This window comes from Jaminaea rosea (assembly GCF_003144245.1).
Source record: "Jaminaea rosea strain MCA 5214 unplaced genomic scaffold BDZ90scaffold_3, whole genome shotgun sequence".
NCBI classification, from domain to species: domain Eukaryota; kingdom Fungi; phylum Basidiomycota; class Exobasidiomycetes; order Microstromatales; genus Jaminaea; species Jaminaea rosea.
This window is the reverse complement of record NW_020289977.1, coordinates 1,337,461-1,354,560: the sequence shown is the minus strand read 5'-3', so window position 1 is coordinate 1,354,560 and position 17,100 is coordinate 1,337,461. Positions and strand designations below refer to the sequence as shown.

The window sequence follows — 17,100 nt, the reverse complement described above, 5'->3', positions numbered from 1 at the left end:
GGGACAAGTGAGGTAAATTGGGTCGACGGGGGCGAGTGTGGGTGGGAAGATGTCAAGCGCGGGCGGGTCCATGCGTTGCCGCCGTCGCCTCCTCGACGGGCGTCAGTCGACGCTGTTGTCCCCTCGCGGACCCAACACCACGTGGCGTAACAGCGACGAGAGTAGCTCTCGCTGCTCGCATCGCCGCCGACCTGCATCTGCATAGAAAGGTGGGTGTCAACGTCTTGGACAGGACGGGCGGAGAATCCGAGATGGCCGAGCCTGCCTTTACCCCCACAATCGATGGCGAAGAGAAAGGGAGTGGCAGTGTAGCTGCCGTCGTCCCAATTTTTCTTTTTCTGTCTTCATCCATCATCAACTCCTTTCGCTCGCCCTACCCCTTGTCCCTCTAGGCCTCGCCGAAAGCGCGATCGCCGCTCGCTCAGCCTCACCGGCCTATCTTTACGCAGGCCCACCACGATCAAAGACATGATCGAGCAGCAACCTCACTCCTGCTGATCTCGAGGACAAGACGATCAAGCGACGATCATCAACAAGACTTTTGTTTGAGTCTCGCCTCGCCTGGCAAGGCTAATCATTGAGCGGCGGCCGAGATCGCGGCGACGCCCATCTCATTGCTTGCCGTCGGCCCGCAGCTACCTTTTGCCTTGATTCGACCCCGTCATCGCCGCCGTCCGTCTTTGCTATGTCGAGACAGCGTGCGGCGTTGGACGGCAGAGGACGAGCTGATGAGATCAATCGTCGCCCTCCTCGTCGAGCCTCTCCTATTGCGTCATCCCGCCCACCGCAGTCTCACTCACGCTCCTCACCACCGTCACCACCACCACCACCACGAAGACGAGACTCTCAACCTTCTCCTCCTCCGCCGCCGCGGCCGGCGATACCCGCTTCTGCGTCCACCTCGACGGCCACGCAGCAAGCAGCAAGCACACCGCAGACGAATCGCATACAGGACCGCTCTTTCCCATCTACGTACCTCACCGAGCCAGACGACTACTCGCCCGAGGAAGACTATCAGCGCTTGCTCCAACGACAGTTCCTCCAACGTCTTCGCACAATCGAAAGACCCAATTCAATCTCGCTCTTGTCCAAGCTCAAGACGCCAAACGTCTTCGGCTCGAATCGCAACGCCGTATCATCACCACCGCAGACGTCGTACAGCGGCGACCAGTCTGCACCGCCCTTTAATACCACGTTACCCCAGCAGACGTCGTCGCCCACGGCGTCTGCAATGCCCGCTTCCTATACCAACTCAATCATGACGTCTGCCTCCGTCGTCGAGAGCGAAGGCAACAAGCGACGAGGTCTCCCTCGAGAGCACGGCGAGGTCTCTCAAGAGGTCGAAATCTGGTCGCCCGACCACCGTACAATCGGAAGTAGCTCCAGAAACCTATTCGGTCCCAAAGTCTCACGCAAGCTCACCAGACATAGCTCCACTACGAGCCATCGACTGCCCACCGCCAACTCATCACCCACCGCAGCGGCGCATGAGCCAGGTCGATTCAAGCAATTCTCCCCCGCCAGACTGCGAGAGAAGCCGAGCAAGCTCAAGTTCGGCTCTTCATCCGGCGGATCAACGAGCTCCTACAGCGTGCTGCCGGCTACCCTCGCTGGCTCATGGAAGAAGGGCAAGTTGACGCTGCGAGACAATGATGTCCTCTACATACTCGAAGATGGCGCTCTTCTCCATCCTCTGCGAACCTCTGCACTCAAGCCAACAGACGTCCGCCCAGTCGACGAGTCCCTCCTTGGCCGCCACAACGTACTTGGCATCTTTGCTCTCCCTTCCAACTTTGCCGGCGGCCGTGGCTCCGAGTGGGATGCTGCGTCGCCTTTGAGCCCATCAGCCGACTCTTCGAGCCTCGATACCACGTCGCCGCTGGTCACGCCCATTCTGCTCTGCTTCCCCTCATCGATCAAGATGCGCCATTGGCAGGCACTCCTCCGTTGCTGCGGCACATCGGACATCTACGGCAGCTCGAGCTCGATCCCCAAGGGAGGGACGCATAGGTGGCATCGTCAAATCGATGTGCACATCTCTGCTTTTCGCCTTCTCCACCCAGCTGTTTCCGCTGCATCACCTTCGCCAACAAGACCCCAGGAAATCTCATTGCCTCTGGTTGCTACGAGTGAGGCGCCTCCGTCGCCCACCAACGCCCTGTCCCGCATCAAATCCACCATCAGTGACGCTAGCGCCAGACAAGACGGCGACGACTCGGGAGAGATACGCCCAAAGCCACGCCCAGCCGTTCTGGAGCGTAGTACGAGCGCAATGAGCCAAGCCTCGATTACCAGCACAGCCAGCGGGGACCTCAGCGCGACGTCTTACGATGACAGCTACGCCACCGGCACCGGCTCCACTGCTGGGCCCATCTCCGGCGGCGGGGCTCCAGCCACAGTCTCAAGCTATGGCAGTCAAACGCAGCTTACTGGCTCTGCCAAGCTCGAGCAAGCAAGGAAGGAGCGAGACCGAGAGTCCTCCTCAGCGCCCTCAGCCCCGTCAGCGCCGAGCATCAACTTCACTTCTCTCTGCTGCACCCTTCTCTGCGACGATGTGATTCTCGGTCGTACCGAAGCACGAAGCCCGCACACTGCATCGGGCAGTGTCTCGTGGGACGATCCGACCATTACACTTTACAATCCTCCTGCGCCAAAGTCGCTGCGCATCGACCTTCTAGCAGGCTTGAGCGGGGCTAGAGGACATCAGCACAAAGTAATGACGCTGGGTAGTGTGGAGCTGCCAATCGATACCATGAGGCGAGGAGAGGACATTGAGGGCTGGTTTCCCGTATGGAATAGTGCGAGCCGTGATATTGGATACCCACTGTCGAGCTTGGGGGACGAGTGTGTTGGCGAACTCAACTGCAAGATCAAGGTCGAGGAGCTGGCGGTGTTGCAAAGGAGGAAGTACAAGGATATCGAACGGATTCTCAACCAGCAGGACCTCGCTCAACTCATCACTGGCCTCGCCTATCATCTCAATGAGAGCACCCTGATGGACCACCTGGTAGAAATCTTCACCAGCTCGGGAACGATCGCGGATCGCCTGATCAACCTCATCGATGCTGAGCAGCCGACTTGGGGCAAAGCGCCACTTGAGCTCCTCTTCCGCAGCCACTCCCTCGTTACCCGTTGCCTAGAGAAGTTCCAGCGCATCCACTGCCAGCATTGGCTCGATGCTAGCATCGGCGACTTGGTGCGTCGCATCTGCGAGGAGCGCATCTCAGTCGACTCTGACGCTGTGCAGGCTAGCAATGAGGGCGTGCCGACCCTCGCCATGAACAGCAAGGACGCAGATACGCTCCACTCTTGGGTAGTGGCCATCTGGGAGAGCATCTACGTCAATCGCTCCAAGTGCCCCACAGATCTGCAGCGCGTCCTCACGAAAGTCCGGCAAGCAACCAACGCCGCCTTCCCTTCACAGGGTCCCTCCGCCGGGGTTCAAGGAGTAGGATGCTTCGTCTTTCTTCGACTCATGTGCGCCGCCATGATTAACCCGCAGCTCTACGGCCTCACTGCGACGATGCCCGAGCCCGAAGTGGGCAAGACACTCAAATCTATTGCGAAAGTGCTCAATGCCCTGGCGAACAAGCGTGGCTCCACAGCGCACTACGATCAGGATCTGGGACAACTCAACGACTTTCTGCACGAGCAGAGCAATGCATTTGACGACTACATCGTTTCTGTGTCGTCGCACATCGAAACGGCGCCATCGACAGAAGCAGACCGCTCCTTGGGCCACACAGCCTCTTCGTCCTCTACACAGGCCAACAAGCCCAAGCCCGGACGCGGAGATGTGAATGAGATTTTGCTGCAGCGCACGGTAGACAAGAAATCGTCGCACTTGCCACTGCTGCATCGTGAATCTATCCTCACGGGTCCGTACATGCTCGATTTGCCTGCCGCCCTGGCGGCGTTTGTCAGCTACGTGGCAAGGAGTACCGATGCTTGCATTCTGGACGGGGTCGAGCACAGGCAAGGGGTCGAGGAGCGTACCGTGGGGTCCACTGTGCAGTCCCTTGTCGAAGCGTGCTACGAGCTAGAAGGCCTTGTGGGATACTACATCGATCGGGCCGGTTTCGATCCTCAGCCGCTGAGCCTTGTGGAGTGGGCCCAGGTTACTACGCATTCTACCAGTACGCCTTACTCAGTCGTCGCAACGGGGAGAGACCTGGTGAGCAGGCCTTCCGTAGCGGTGCTCAGTGGAACACAGGCCGAGACGACCTCGAGAGGTCCAACGGGCGGGAGCGCGTCTGCGGATCAGCAGCAACAGAAGAAGCTCACCAGCAGCAGGCGCCGAGCTACCGTGTCGGCGGCACCTAACCGTGTGGTCCCTCCACCTCCCCTCGTTGGCTTGGCAGGGCAAGGCGAGTCCGAAGCACAGCGCCAGCAATTGATTAATACGCTTTCTCGACAGCATCAGCTGCACCGACCGAGTCCAAACGGTCGCGGGACGCGGCCTGGTACGTCTAGTGGGCAGTCCCTCCGACGTCGATCGATGGACACGGCTCTGTCTACCTCAGCCAGCCTGCCGCAGGCCATCGCCATCAGCGAGCAGCATAGGAGTTTTGGTGGTGGTGGTGGTGGTGGTGGGGCAGGAGGGTCAGGAGGAGAAGGGAAGAAGCCCCGGTGGTGGAAGAGGATCGTGTAGCGAACGGCGTTGTCCGCGCTATGGAGGGGTGAATCATACCCGGCCTCGATGGCCGCTGATGCAGACGCACATTACCACCCGTGGTAGCAGCAGCTAGTCTCGGCCGTATCTCGCATCGATCTTCTCTTCTACTTTTGCCCATCTCTAATCGCAAGGAAGTGATAGTTCTCATCGTGAGCAGAGGTCTCGCGACGTGGGGCAGCATCACGTTGCCTCTGCGCCGTCGGCCTGCATCGCGCGTCTCGGACGCTCAGTCCGCCTTGTCGTGCGTGGGCGGGTGGCGGCAAGGTGGACTGCTGCTGCTGCTGATGAGAAAGGCGGGCAAAGGCCAAGAGCTCGCGTCGGTCCAGGGTCCACACACACGACTTCTTTCCTCAGCACGTCCATTGACACTCGAGTCCTCACACCACATCATCCAATGCCTACCAGTAAGACATCGACATCCTTCCTCGTTATCATCTCTCGCAGTCTCAGGTAGAAGAAGAGCCGACGCACGCCTCTCTCGCGCCTGCCCTTCTCATTGCTGCCGCTGCTGCGCAGCACAGTCTTTGGTCCTCGAGACTCCAAGCTCGTCCATCTCTCCTTAGCCCGGAGGATAGACGACGTCTTGGATCTAGAGGCTCATTCGTATTCCTGGCATGGCTCCCTCGCACACCTCGGGCGCATCTGGCGTTCCGACTCTCATCGACTGTTGGCACGTACGTGACCTCCAACGCTTCAGGGCTGTCCTCAAGGGCGGGCCGGCTGCTGCTGGCCTTGTTACGGGGTCGTCTTCGCATTCTTACTCCAAGTCGCCATCTCACTCAGCCGGAGGAGCATCGTGGGGCTCACTCGGAAACAGTAGCAATGGCCTCGGCCCCGCTGCCCCTGGCGAAGTGAATCGCAAGGACCACCTAGGACGGACGGCATTGCATCACATAGCCTCATCGGAGGAAGGAGTCAGCATCGACTTCCTTCATGCCCTCCTCTCTCACCCTAGCTGCAATCCCAATGCTCAGGACGGCGAAAGTGGCTGGACGGCGCTTCATCGCGCTCTTTATCTGGGCAACCTCAATCACGCCCTCACTCTGCTTCGTCATCCGAACATCGACGTGCGTATCAAGGATTTTGAGAACTTGACGCCATTCGACCTATACAATTCGACTGTGGCCGGGACCAATCCTCCGCTTGATGGAAATGTCAAGGGCGATCTGTACTTGTGGGGTTCCAATCGCAACTACACGCTCGGATTGGGAGACGCAGACGATCGCTCTTGGCCGGATCTTGTCACTCTCAAGAGGCAGCAGGTGGGCAGCGCAGCGATCGTATCCACATCAGACTCAGACGATGAAGACGCCAATGTCGCCTCGAATCGAAGCCTTGCAGCCGGCCGTCGCTTCGACCGAGTCAAAGTACGGGATATACAGATGTCGCGCATGCATACAGTCGTAGTTACAGAGGAGAAGGGTGGAGGCAACGTCTGGGTAGCAGGCATCGGTACCGCAGGTAGGCTGGGCAGAGCTGCTTCGCCGCAGACGACGCTCACTCCGTTGCCTGACTTCAAGGAGAGGGCAATCAGTGTGGCGGTGGGGCCGGACCACACGCTCATTGTCACTGCCAGTGGCGCCGTCTACTCCTTTGGCTCCAACAAGTTTGGTGTTCTGGGCTACACGCTCGAGGAAGGACAGGGAATGGTGGCATCCAGTGGCGGCTCTTCCACCGGATCAGCTGCAGCGTCTGCTACATTCGGCGGGCATCCCCCAGCGGCGTCGAACAAGTCGTACGACATCCAAATGACGCCTCGCAAACTTGTCGGTCCCTTGAAGAAGGAATCTGTCGTAGGCGTCGCCGCCAGCAAGCTGCACTCCGTCGCCTTCACAGAGGACGCCCTCTTCACCTGGGGGTCCAACACAGGCCAGCTAGGTTACGATAAGGTCGCCACCCCTCTGCAAGTACTGCCCCGCCGAGTCACATCCCTCACCGCTGGTCAAGCGACGGGCATTCGCCAGGTGACATGCACCGACCACGCGACCGCCCTCCTCTTGAACACGTACGACGTCCTCGTCTTTCACGGCGATATGAGCTTCCGCGTCACATTCCCCATGGCGCGCTTCAACGAGAAAATGTCTGCCGGCGTCTTCCGCCCACCACAAGCCCAGCCTAAGCCCAGCATCGCGAAGCTGACTAGCTCTGGCAGCACGTTTGCGGCTCTCAGCGACTATGGAGACTTGTTCACCTTCACCCTCGAGCACCCGAGCGAGTACAATAAAGGCTCGGCCACCCCTACGTCCGGCGGAGGGGCCAAACGCGTCCCAGCGCCCGAGCCTCAGCTCGTTTGGTCGGTACGCAAGAAGTTTACCGCGGTACGCGACGTGGCTATCGGCTTGGATGGATCAATCATTCTCAGCACTTCCTCCGGGCACGTATTTGTCCGATCGCGACGCACAGCGAGCGAAGCCAAGTCTTCGTCCAAGTCTGGGTCTGCTCGGGCCTTCAAATTCGCGCAGATACCTATGCTTCAGAGGGTTGTTAGGGTGGCGACAAATGAAAGTGGCGGGTTTGCGGCTATTCGCAGCCAAGCGCCCATTCGTGAGATCAAGGTCAAGGGACGGACGCTCCAGGAGGATCTGCTCGAGTCGCTGCCGCACTTGAAGACGCGCGGTACGGGAGGAGAGCAGAAGTTGATCAGCGCTGACGTCGGGGCTTTGACGCAGGCTGTTTCCAGAGATGACGAGGCCGAGAGTGACGAAGAGTCCGACGTGGGTGATACGACGATTCAGCGTCATACAGGGATCGCTCTCCTCATTACAGAGGCAGCCAAGCGATGGGATCGGGACGAGACGGGCCAGGCGCAACCTCACTTTGGCGCTGCCAATCTCGTACCGCCGCCGGGGACGGACATGTTCCTCATCGCGGGGGGCAAGTACCTTCCAGCTCATCGAGCGATCCTCAGCGCTCGCATCCCGCGCCTCTCGTCTTTCCTGGACAATCCGCCTACGAAGGGCGCAGGAGGAGCCCCAAATGGCGTAGTCGTCAAGAAGGTCAGCGATTCCGTCGTCACCCTCACTCTACCCAGCTGCAGCTTCCACACGGGGCTCTTCCTCCTCCACTACCTCTATACCGACGACCTCCCCGCCGTGTGGACTTCCAGTGTCGGGCTCAGAGTGGAAAAACAATTTGCACAGGCCAAGATCAATCGCAACACTGTACACGCGCAGCTCAAGGAGCTAGCGAGCGTCTTGGCCTTGCCGGCCTTGACGCCTGTGCTCAACAGCCCCGTTCCGCGCTCTCCTACCCCCACCCTGCGAGAGGACATGGCTTCCTTCTTCAAGGGCGCGGTGACCGTAGACATCGAAGCCTCACCACTTCACGATGTCGAGCTCCTCCTCTCCGATCGTACCGTCCCCGCTCACTCAGTCCTACTGCGCCGCTCCCCCTTCTTCACTGCGCTGCTCCACCCAGACTGGACCTCCACACGCTGGTCTCTCTCTGGCGTCCTCACGATAGACATGGGCAACATACGTTGGGAAACGATGGCCATTCTCCTCTCCCACATCTACGCCGACAAAGGTCTCGAAGCATTCACGGGCAAAGAACATGAGAGGACACAGGATGATTGGTTCGATTTTGTCACCGAGGTACTCGCGGGCAGCAATGAGCTTCTCCTTGACCGACTGAAGCTGGCGGCCTCTTCTCTCCTTCGGGCACGGATGGCTCCACAAAATATTGGTGCTTTGCTTTCCATCGCGGACATGTACCACGCCGTCCCCCTCAAGGAGGCCAGTTTGTTGTACTGCGCGCAGAACCTCGAGGGGCTGTTGGAGGGCGGAATGTTAGACGAGCTCGAGCACAAGATGATTCGCGAGCTGAGTGCTTACATGAAGGCAAGACAGGATGACAAGACGCATAGGACTAGACGTACGGAACAGCTTTCTGAGCTTTTGGTCAAGCACCATGAGTTCTTCGAGGGACTGGACGTCCCGCCGCCTAGCCTCAATCTCGTCAGCCACCGAGTCGGCAAGCGACCACCCCGCTCCACGCCTTTGGAGCCGTATGTCGACGGGCAACGCAAGTCAGGGAAAGCGGGCAAGGGGAAGGCAAGCTCTCGAGCTTCACCGCCGCCAGTTTCGCCCAGCTTGGCGGCAACGCTTGCCGGGGGATCGGGCAATGACTCGGCGTTATTCGACATGGACGAAGACAGCTTTGAGGGGCTCGACGGATCGAGCTTGGGCGCCATGGCGAACCTCAGTCTAGGACAGCGAGGTGGAAGCGGCGCCGCTTGGACGACAGTCCGACGTCAGCCGTCGAACGCCGCAGAAAGCAGTTCAGCGCAGCAGCGCTCTGCGTCATCATCCACTTCAGCAGCAGCGGGTGGCACCACCCCTTCTCCCTCCGCAGGTCTCGGTCAAGACCTTCGCAGCATCATGGCGGCCGAGCAAGCACGCTCTCACCCTCTGCGGCGCATGCTCTCCGCTTCAGCATCAGCCTCACAGCAACAGACGCCCGAGGGCTCGATGCCGCCCAGCGGAGCTGCTACGCCCGTGCGACCGAGGACGGCGAATCGGCCCAGCGTCAGCGCTGCAGGGGAGCAGAGCCCTAGCCTCGGTCCGGCAACGAACAGCGCAGACGAGCCCCCGCCACTGGTCTCCCCGCTCAACGTCTCCACCAAGCTCAGCCAACGCGACAGGAAGAAGGCCGCCATGCTTGCTGCCGCGCAGGCTCAGCAAGTCCAAGCGTCTTCCTCGCCTTCACCTGCAGCAGACAGCTCAAGTCAGTCGCCAGCCCCGGCGTGGGGCAAAGCGTCGTCGAGCTCGACGGATAGCTCGGCTCGTCCTGTCTGGCAGATGAACAAGACCGGCAGCAGCGTCAATGCTACAGTTGAGAGCGCAGACGTCAGTGGCACCTCGCCGATACCGAGCACACCATCAAGGCCTACCGCGAGCGGCTATAGTCGACCGTCTCTGATGGGCAGCGCCGGGCGCGGAGTCTCCTCGTTCGATCTCGGCGGTAGCGCGCGCCGTCAACCTCTTACGTCTACCCCGTCACGCGATCCCTTCCCCACTCCGGGATCAGCAGCCTCCCCCTCATCCTTCCTGACGTCCCCACCGCCTTCGGCCAGCGGCTCACACTCCCCGCACCGTTCCACCTCTCCACTGCCCTCAACATCACCGTCTTCCTCCTCCCTCTCCTTTGCTCAAATTCAAGCCCAACAACAGCATGCGTCCGCTCTTGCCCTCTCCTCCGCAGCGGCTGATATCGCCAACAAGAAGAAGAGCTTCGCGCAGATTCAGGCTGAGGAGCGGGCACGGGAGGAGGAGAGGCGCAAGGAGGAAAAGGAGAGGGTTGAGTTCGAACGGTGGTTCGAGGAGGAGACTAGACGGCAGAGGGCTGAGGAGAAGAAAGCTCAGGTGCCCAAAGGCCCCAAAGCGGGAGGGAAAGGGAGGAAGGGCGGAGGCGCTCAAGCTGCTGCTGGAGAGGATGGTAGCGCGTCGACGAGGAAGAAGGGGGGTGGTGATGGCAGGCGCGCCTCTTCTGCAGCCCCAGTTGCTGGCGAGCAGTCAGGGAGCAATGGCGCTCAATCAGGTAGGGGCAAAAAGAAGGGTCCGGGCACACCGCAAGGCCAGACGGACGCAGCTTCCGTTGAAGCACCATCAGCAACCGATGAGCCAAGTCAGCCTCCTCGCGGACCACGTCGTCAACAACAACAGCAGCAGCAGCAGCAGCGGAAGCCCTCGCAGCCGAATAGCAAGCAAGCTAATGGAAGCGGCGGCATCGGGCAGTCGCGTGGACCTGTGGCCGCTCCAGCAGCCACTTCTGCGCCATCAGCAGCTTCTCTCTCAGCCAAAGCGCCCGAATTTGTCTTTAAGCCAGCATCGTAGCAGTCCGTTCCCCCCCGGCCGAGCCAGACCCGCTTTCGTCACCTTTCTCTGCACTCGAGAGCCCATGTACAAGTAGAACTTTGCGAATCGTAATGCACGCAGAGCAGCCTTTTCATGCTATTCAGACTCGCCATCGTGTTCATGATCTGGTGGACTGTGTGCTGTCCATTACTGCTATAGAGACATCGGATCGATCGAGGCGTAACAGAGAGACAGAAAGCAACACGGGAGAGAGGGAGACCGTATCGAGAAACACGTCGAGAGGAGAGTGAAAGAGAGAAGGGAGGAGGAGAGGGTGATCGTCGCATTTGCTGCGTCGTGGCCGTTCCATACAGCGAGTGAGGGAGAGTCCATGAGGGGTCTGAAAAGTGTAGCAAGGTGTGAAGTCGAAAATAGCCGTATCCTTGGCGCCTCCTCTACGCGTAGAACTTGCGATTGATCAGATGAATCAGCAGATTCAAGTTGAGCGTCGCCTTTGCCCCGCCAATGTCCATCGTCTGCGTGTTACTCAGAGCGTTGTGCTGCTGCTCGAGCAAGTCCTCAATGCGCAGATCCTTGCTGGCGGCCTTGACGCCCAACAAGCTTGCATCGATTGTGAACAAGCCCGGCTCATCCGACGAGATGGTGAGGCTAAGCTGCTCGAAGCCATTGCTACCAAAGTCCTCGATGCCCAGCAGAATTCCCTTCTCGTGCAAGCGAGCAGCAGTGTACTTGTACGAGCCGAACTTGGGCACCTTGCCCTGCTGCTTGAGTGATCGCAGGTGGAAGTATTGCTGAGAGAATGGAAGGACGAAGCGCTTCTTCCCACCCTTGCCCCCGCGAGTGCCTTGCATCGTCTCGCGGGACTGGTCGACGTACGAGTGGTAGGAGCTGATCTGCTCCTCGAGGTAGCGCTTCTTTTCTGCAAGATTGGAAAGAGTGACAGACATGGACTGTTTGTCATTCGCGCGCTGTAGCCTCTTGCGATGCTTCTGCCTGATGTCGAGGGCGATACTGTTCAGCATGTCCTGGTAGCCTGTAGCACGGCTGACCTTGCCTGCTGCCTCAAGTTGAAGCATATTCTCAAGGGTGCGAGTCTTGAGCTCAGCGAACGAAAGGCGACGCACGTCTTCCAGCCTCGCGATCGTCTCGCCTGCAACAGGAGGGCGAGATCCTCGCTGACGTTGACGATCCCCAGCCACCTCTAGAGAGACGATCTCCTCCCAGGTCATCTCGTCTTGGTCGCTCACGGGCGTGAGGAAGACATCCATTAGCGTCTTACCCGACTGGACCTTGAGTAGCGCGAGGACGAGGCGCTTCGTCTCGACAAAGAGGGCCTTGGTATCCGCCTCTGGGTCCTTGAGCGAGGTACGTCGACTAATGAGCTCGAATGTAATCTCTCCCAATCGTGCGTCGCTCAGCTCTTGACTAGCCGTTCCCGGTGGGGGTCCGAGCTCGCCTAGCGTGACACGCAGCGGGTCTTCCATGTTAGGAGCGAGGGCGTCGACCTGCTGTGCAACGAGCAGGTGCATGCTGTAGATCTCCTGTGGGGTAATGTAGATCACTGGCCTCTGCTGAATCGTATGGTCGAGGAACTCGTCCGCGTTGAAATGCATCTCGGCGTCGGGCACGTCAATGACGGCGTAGAGCCACTGAGTGAAGCGAGCCGAGGCCTGCTGCACGTACTCGTTGAGAGGCTGCAGGTAGGGGTTGTCGTCGGTGAAGAGACGGCCGTTGGAGATCTGCGTCATCATCTTGGAAACCTCGGCCAGGTTCTTGCGCTGCATCGGCCCAATCACGCGGTCGATGACGTCGAAGCCCTCGGGAGCGATGATGGCAGGGTTGAGGTAGCGATAGTAAACCAGGTGCGCCACAACCTTGATGAGACGGTCTTCGCTCTCGTCGGGGAACTTGATCTGCAGAGCACGGAAGACTTCTCGCCCGATGTAGCGGATACCGAAGGGCATGCGGCGCGTTGAGCCGAGGATCGCAGACAGGAAGACGTCCGTGGTGGCGCGGAGGGCTTGCAGGTGGCGGATGAAGATGGTGCGGGCCATTGGATCGGCGAGGGCTTCTTGGAAGTTGACTTCAAGTGCTCGCGTTGAGGCCCGGCCCGTTTCCATCTCCTCTTGGTTAATGGTAGCGCGGTAGATGGCACACGGGTCTGTCTCGAGATCCAGCACGTCATCCTCGATGATGCCCTGAACCAGAGGGGCAAGCAAGTCACGCAGATACTGCCTCTCCTTTGCGCCTCGATTGTACTGCACGACGAGCTTAATGAAGTGCGCGTTCCCGCGCATAAACTCCTGTACCGAGCCAACGTAGCTGAGCTCCTCAGAGATACAGCGTTGGAAGAGCTTGAGGAGCAGGAACTCCTCGCGGGCCTTTTGCGCATAACCAAAGAGGGTGAGAACGATCTTCTCCACCTGCTTGCGTTGGCGATCTGCCATGTCCATGCGCCCGACGCGTGCAAAGAGACGAGCCAGGTACTCTGGGCGGGTCTGCAGCGAGTAAAACAGCTCTTGATAAAGCTCGAGCTTGCGACGGGTAGTGCGGTCCAGCGTCTGGTCGGCGAAGGGGTCACCAGCGGCCACGAGGACAGAGTTGCGGCGAGCGAGCGTTGCGGCAGCTGCCTCGCGCTGGCGAAGAAGACCGCGCTCATTTTTGGCCTTGATGAGCTCCTCGATACCGATCTTGTTCTTCACAAGGAGCGCAATCTTGGCGTCGAGCTCAGAAACGTCGTTCTCGAGCGTCTGATTCTCGCGGATGCTTCGCACGACGAGCTTGCGAAGCCGCTCCACCTCAATCTCGTCTTCGAAGTCGTGGTCGCTGTCGTTAAGGAGATGCCCAAAGTTCTTGATAGTCGCGACGGGGACATTTTTGCCCATCGTAAGACTGCGGTACTGCTCTCCTTGCTGCTTGGCTCGGAAGAGCGACTGGATCTTGACGACCTGCGGGCGAGGAGAGCGGTCGAAGGATGTCAATGTGATGTCAATGCCACGTCGTGCGAGCTCGCGCACTCACCTTGCTCATCTGCTCGTGGTAGTGTCGCAGGCGCGCGTAGTGACGACGACGTGCGAGCAAGCCTCGGATGAGGGATTGCAGGTGGATCGCGACAGGCTCGCTGTCATGGATGTGCTGACGCCACCACTCGTACTCCTGTCGCGCCAGCACACCTCTGATCTGCGCCTGCAAGTTGGTCACGTCCGGCGTGGCCTCCTCAAAGCGCTTCTGCTGCTCGTGATGCTTGCGTCTTACCAATGCAGCTCGAGCCATACTCTGCAGACCACCGACTGAGCGTGTGACCTCGATGCGCCTCATCGCATCGCGCATTTTTGTTTGTCGTCTCCTTGCCAGAACGCCTCGCACTTGCGCCTGCACGCCGACGATCTCGCTGCTTGAGGAGCGCAACGCCTGGATCCTGGACAGGAGCTGGCGCTTAGCCAGCGTGGAGCGCAGAGCAGCCTGGAGCTTGACAATATCCGGCGTGGCGCCTGCAAGTTGGGAGATGAGAGACTGGTAAGACTTCCGCGCGAGTACGCCGCGAGCTTGCGCCTGCATCCCAATGACGGTCTGCTCGTGCTTGTCCAGCTCAGAGATTCGTCGAAAGAAGCGCTTGCGTAGGAGGGCGCCTCGCACTGCTGCTTGGACTTTAGGAGCCACGCTGGCGAGGAGCTCCTCATCTCTGCGGCGTTGTTCTTCCTCTGCTCTTTGCCTTGCTGCCTCAGCTGCCGCTGCTGCTGCTGCCGCTTCTTCAGCCTTGCGTCGTTGCTCTTCTGCCTCTGCGGCCAGGCGGCGCTTTTCGGCCTCTTCTGCCTCTTTGCGTCGTCGCTCCGCCTCCTCGCGCTCGCGTCTTCGAGCTTCTTCAGCGAGACGCTTGCGCTCGGCGGCGTTGCGGCGTGCCAGCGCCGCACGACAGGCAGACTGTAGGGATACGATGTGGGCAGCGTTCTCGCCCAACTCACGCTCGATGCCTGTGCGGGCGGTGAGAGAGATACCCTGATGGTCAGCAAGGTCCTCTTTGTAGCTCAGTACAACGCGACCACTCACGATCCTCTTCGGACTCGGGCTCAGGTTCGGGCTCTTCGTTCATCTCCTTGGCCAAGGCCTTACCCAGGCCGCCGAAGCTGGGCATTGCCACGCCAGCTGCATCAAGGCCACGCTGCGTCTGCTGAAGCTGGTCATCGCTGAACTCGAGCTTGCCGACGAGATTGCCTACTTTGGTCGATCTTCCCTGTCGAGCAAGGATGTGGCTGTGTGCGGGCACGAGGGACAGTGGTCAGCGTGTCCTCCAGATGAGTCTCGCGAGCTCAGACGCACCTCAATGCGTGAATGCAGTAGACGACCTTGGGAAAGTTCTTCTTCTCATACACATCTGTCAACTCAAAGTGGAAGAAGACGGGCAGCCCCACAAAGTGGACGAACTTGAAGAAAAAGTTGACGTTGTCCGTATGGCGATACTGGAGCTTTGGGTGCGTAAAGATACGCGGAACCAGCTGGGGTTCGAAATGGCGAGCAAGCTTGGCCAGGAAGACTCCGTCCCTCATCTCGTTCTCCATGTCCACTACTGCGCCCAGCGATTCGCCGACTGAGGCCTCCATCCATTGCTTGGCTTCACCGCAGTGGCAAAGATACTCGTAGGCTTGAAGGAGGTGGCGCTGCGTGTCCATCCACTTGGAGGTGGAGGAGAAGGGCAAGTTGGATACGACGGGGCTCGTGTTGGAGTTTGTCGGCCTGCCCAATGCAATGGTTCCAGCGCCAGCAGCGTCCTGTCTAGCCAGGCGAATACGACCATGCAGACCAGCGACATCCTCTGCGCCCGATGTGATACCTGGAATGAAGATCTCACCCTCCTGCTGATCCTCGGACTCCATCCTGCCCGGACGAGACGGCTTTACCTCCTCATCGATCCTCTCTGTACGTCCTCCCCTCGCCTTGCCCACGGTCATCCTCGTCGACGAACCCAGCCCGTGATCCTCATCTCCTCCCTTTTGCGCATAGTTGCGCATCATCTTGAGCGCACCTACGCTAGATCGCTTCAAATCTCCCACCTCTCCCAAATGAACAGCAGATGGCTGCTGCTGAGCTCCCGTCGAAGACCAGAAGGACCCCTGCCCGCCAGCGTTGGCGCCTGCAGTCGGCGATGACATCCACGAGTTGTCATCTCGGATCGGCGAGCCTGGTGTGGGGCTAGCGCTGCCCTTGCTGGGCGATGACGGCCGGTCGGAGAAGCCCTTTGTCGGCGATGCGGAGCGCATGAATGGGCTTGAGACCTTCTTCGGCGACGTTGGCGGTGATGTGAAGCTGGCTTTAGGAGTGGGCTGCATCGACATGTGGCGGTTCGCTCTTGCTGAAGGTGTCGCAAAGGGCGTCGAGTCTGTAGAAGCTGTGGCCGCAGTGCGCGAGGCAGGCGACGATGTCGAGTGATTGCCATTGGTCAGGCTCGAGTCGGTGGAGCTGCTCGTGCTGCCGTTGGTGGCCTTGACCGATCGTGAGGAAGAGGTGGGCGTGGCAAAGCGGCTTGGATCGAGTGATGTTGTGTGTCTGTGACTGCTCGGCATCGGGTAGCGACGGACGCTCGTTGATGGGGAGAGACCCGATGCGCCGCCGGCGCCGCTAAGGCTGCTTCCACCGACGCTGCTTTTTGATGCTGAGCGGTCGAGGAGCTTCTGCTGATATGCGAAAGGCGATGATCGAGCTGCCGAAGGTGACGCAGCAGAAGATGACGCTGCGCCTGACGACGACGGCGGCGGCGGCGGTGTCGCCTTTGCCGTGTCCATGGTCATCGCGGATTGCGAGGGCGTGATGATGATGATGATGATGAATGAAGAGCAATCGAGCAGGTCCCGCTCACTCAACTCGCTCCGTCGGTCGGCCTTTGTTTGTCCCCTGTGTTGGTTGGTTGGCCCTTCCGCCCAGAGCTCTCGCCTCGCTGCTCACTTGGCTGTGGGTGAGTCCGCGTGCAGCTGCGCGTCCTTCGCGACTCGACCTGGCCGTGTGTGTCAAGTGGTAGACTGTCGTTGGACGGCGGCCAAAGAGCAGCTGAAAGAGTCGTCGTTGCTTGTGGTAGCGTGGCAGCGTTGCTAGAGGGGTTTTGATGGTGAGAAATGAAGTTGCAAAAGGGTTCGCCCACTTTTGGTTTCAACATCGCCGTCTGCAACTTCGCATGACGATGGCAAGCATTCTGGCAGGCAGGCAGGCAGGCGGGCTTGACCCTGCCTAGCTGAGCCGCATCTACCCCTCTTCAAAGGTCCATCCGCGCCTGAGAGCACCAATCCAGTGCAAGTGTTTCATCGCCTTTCTGCCCTCGCTCTAGGCGGACAGCTACATCGGGCAGTCAGTCCATAATAGGGGCTCGTGCGGGTCCAAGCCGCTACGGTCAGCCACGACGCTAGAATGGCCCCTATTTGAGCGCGCCACGTGGTGAGCACTACATTTACGTCGACTTGGCCGCCAGGCGCGAATCTGCGTCTTACGTCGACTTCACCACGAAGCTGAGCACCGTCAAATTGTCATACAGCCTGAGCTCAAGGTCTCTGGGAGCTCGCATCGGTCGTACCGTAGATCTTGACAGATCCGCAGGCTGTCAATCGACGGCAGGACTGACCCCAT

The 17,100-nt window shown here is 59.6% G+C and overlaps 3 protein-coding genes across 3 annotated transcripts; 2 read left to right on the top strand and 1 right to left on the bottom strand.

Moving 5' to 3' along the window:
* Positions 1–253: 253 nt before the first annotated feature.
* Positions 254–4,829, top strand: BDZ90DRAFT_231203 (hypothetical protein). The gene has a single exon (XM_025505763.1). The coding sequence runs from the start codon at positions 686–688 to the stop codon at positions 4,649–4,651; it is 3,966 nt and encodes a 1,321-aa protein (XP_025363835.1). The 5' UTR covers positions 254–685; the 3' UTR covers positions 4,652–4,829.
* A 182-nt stretch (positions 4,830–5,011) lies between these two features.
* On the top strand, positions 5,012–10,636 carry BDZ90DRAFT_231202 (hypothetical protein). The gene has a single exon (XM_025505762.1). The coding sequence runs from the start codon at positions 5,290–5,292 to the stop codon at positions 10,507–10,509; it is 5,220 nt and encodes a 1,739-aa protein (XP_025363834.1). The 5' UTR covers positions 5,012–5,289; the 3' UTR covers positions 10,510–10,636.
* A 289-nt stretch (positions 10,637–10,925) lies between these two features.
* On the bottom strand, positions 10,926–16,274 carry BDZ90DRAFT_226411 (hypothetical protein; the record flags this gene model as incomplete). The annotated part of the gene is made up of 4 exons (XM_025504708.1): positions 10,926–13,439; positions 13,513–14,462; positions 14,539–14,741; positions 14,809–16,274. The coding sequence occupies 4 exons, from the start codon at positions 16,272–16,274 to the stop codon at positions 10,926–10,928; spliced, it is 5,133 nt and encodes a 1,710-aa protein (XP_025363833.1).
* Between the last annotated feature and the right edge of the window lie 826 nt (positions 16,275–17,100).

Excerpts from the sequence above, each read along its gene's own strand:
- BDZ90DRAFT_231203 (XM_025505763.1), top strand. The coding sequence starts at position 686 with ATGTCGAGACAGCGTGCGGCGTTGGACGGCAGAGGACGAGCTGATGAG.
- BDZ90DRAFT_231202 (XM_025505762.1), top strand. The coding sequence starts at position 5,290 with ATGGCTCCCTCGCACACCTCGGGCGCATCTGGCGTTCCGACTCTCATC.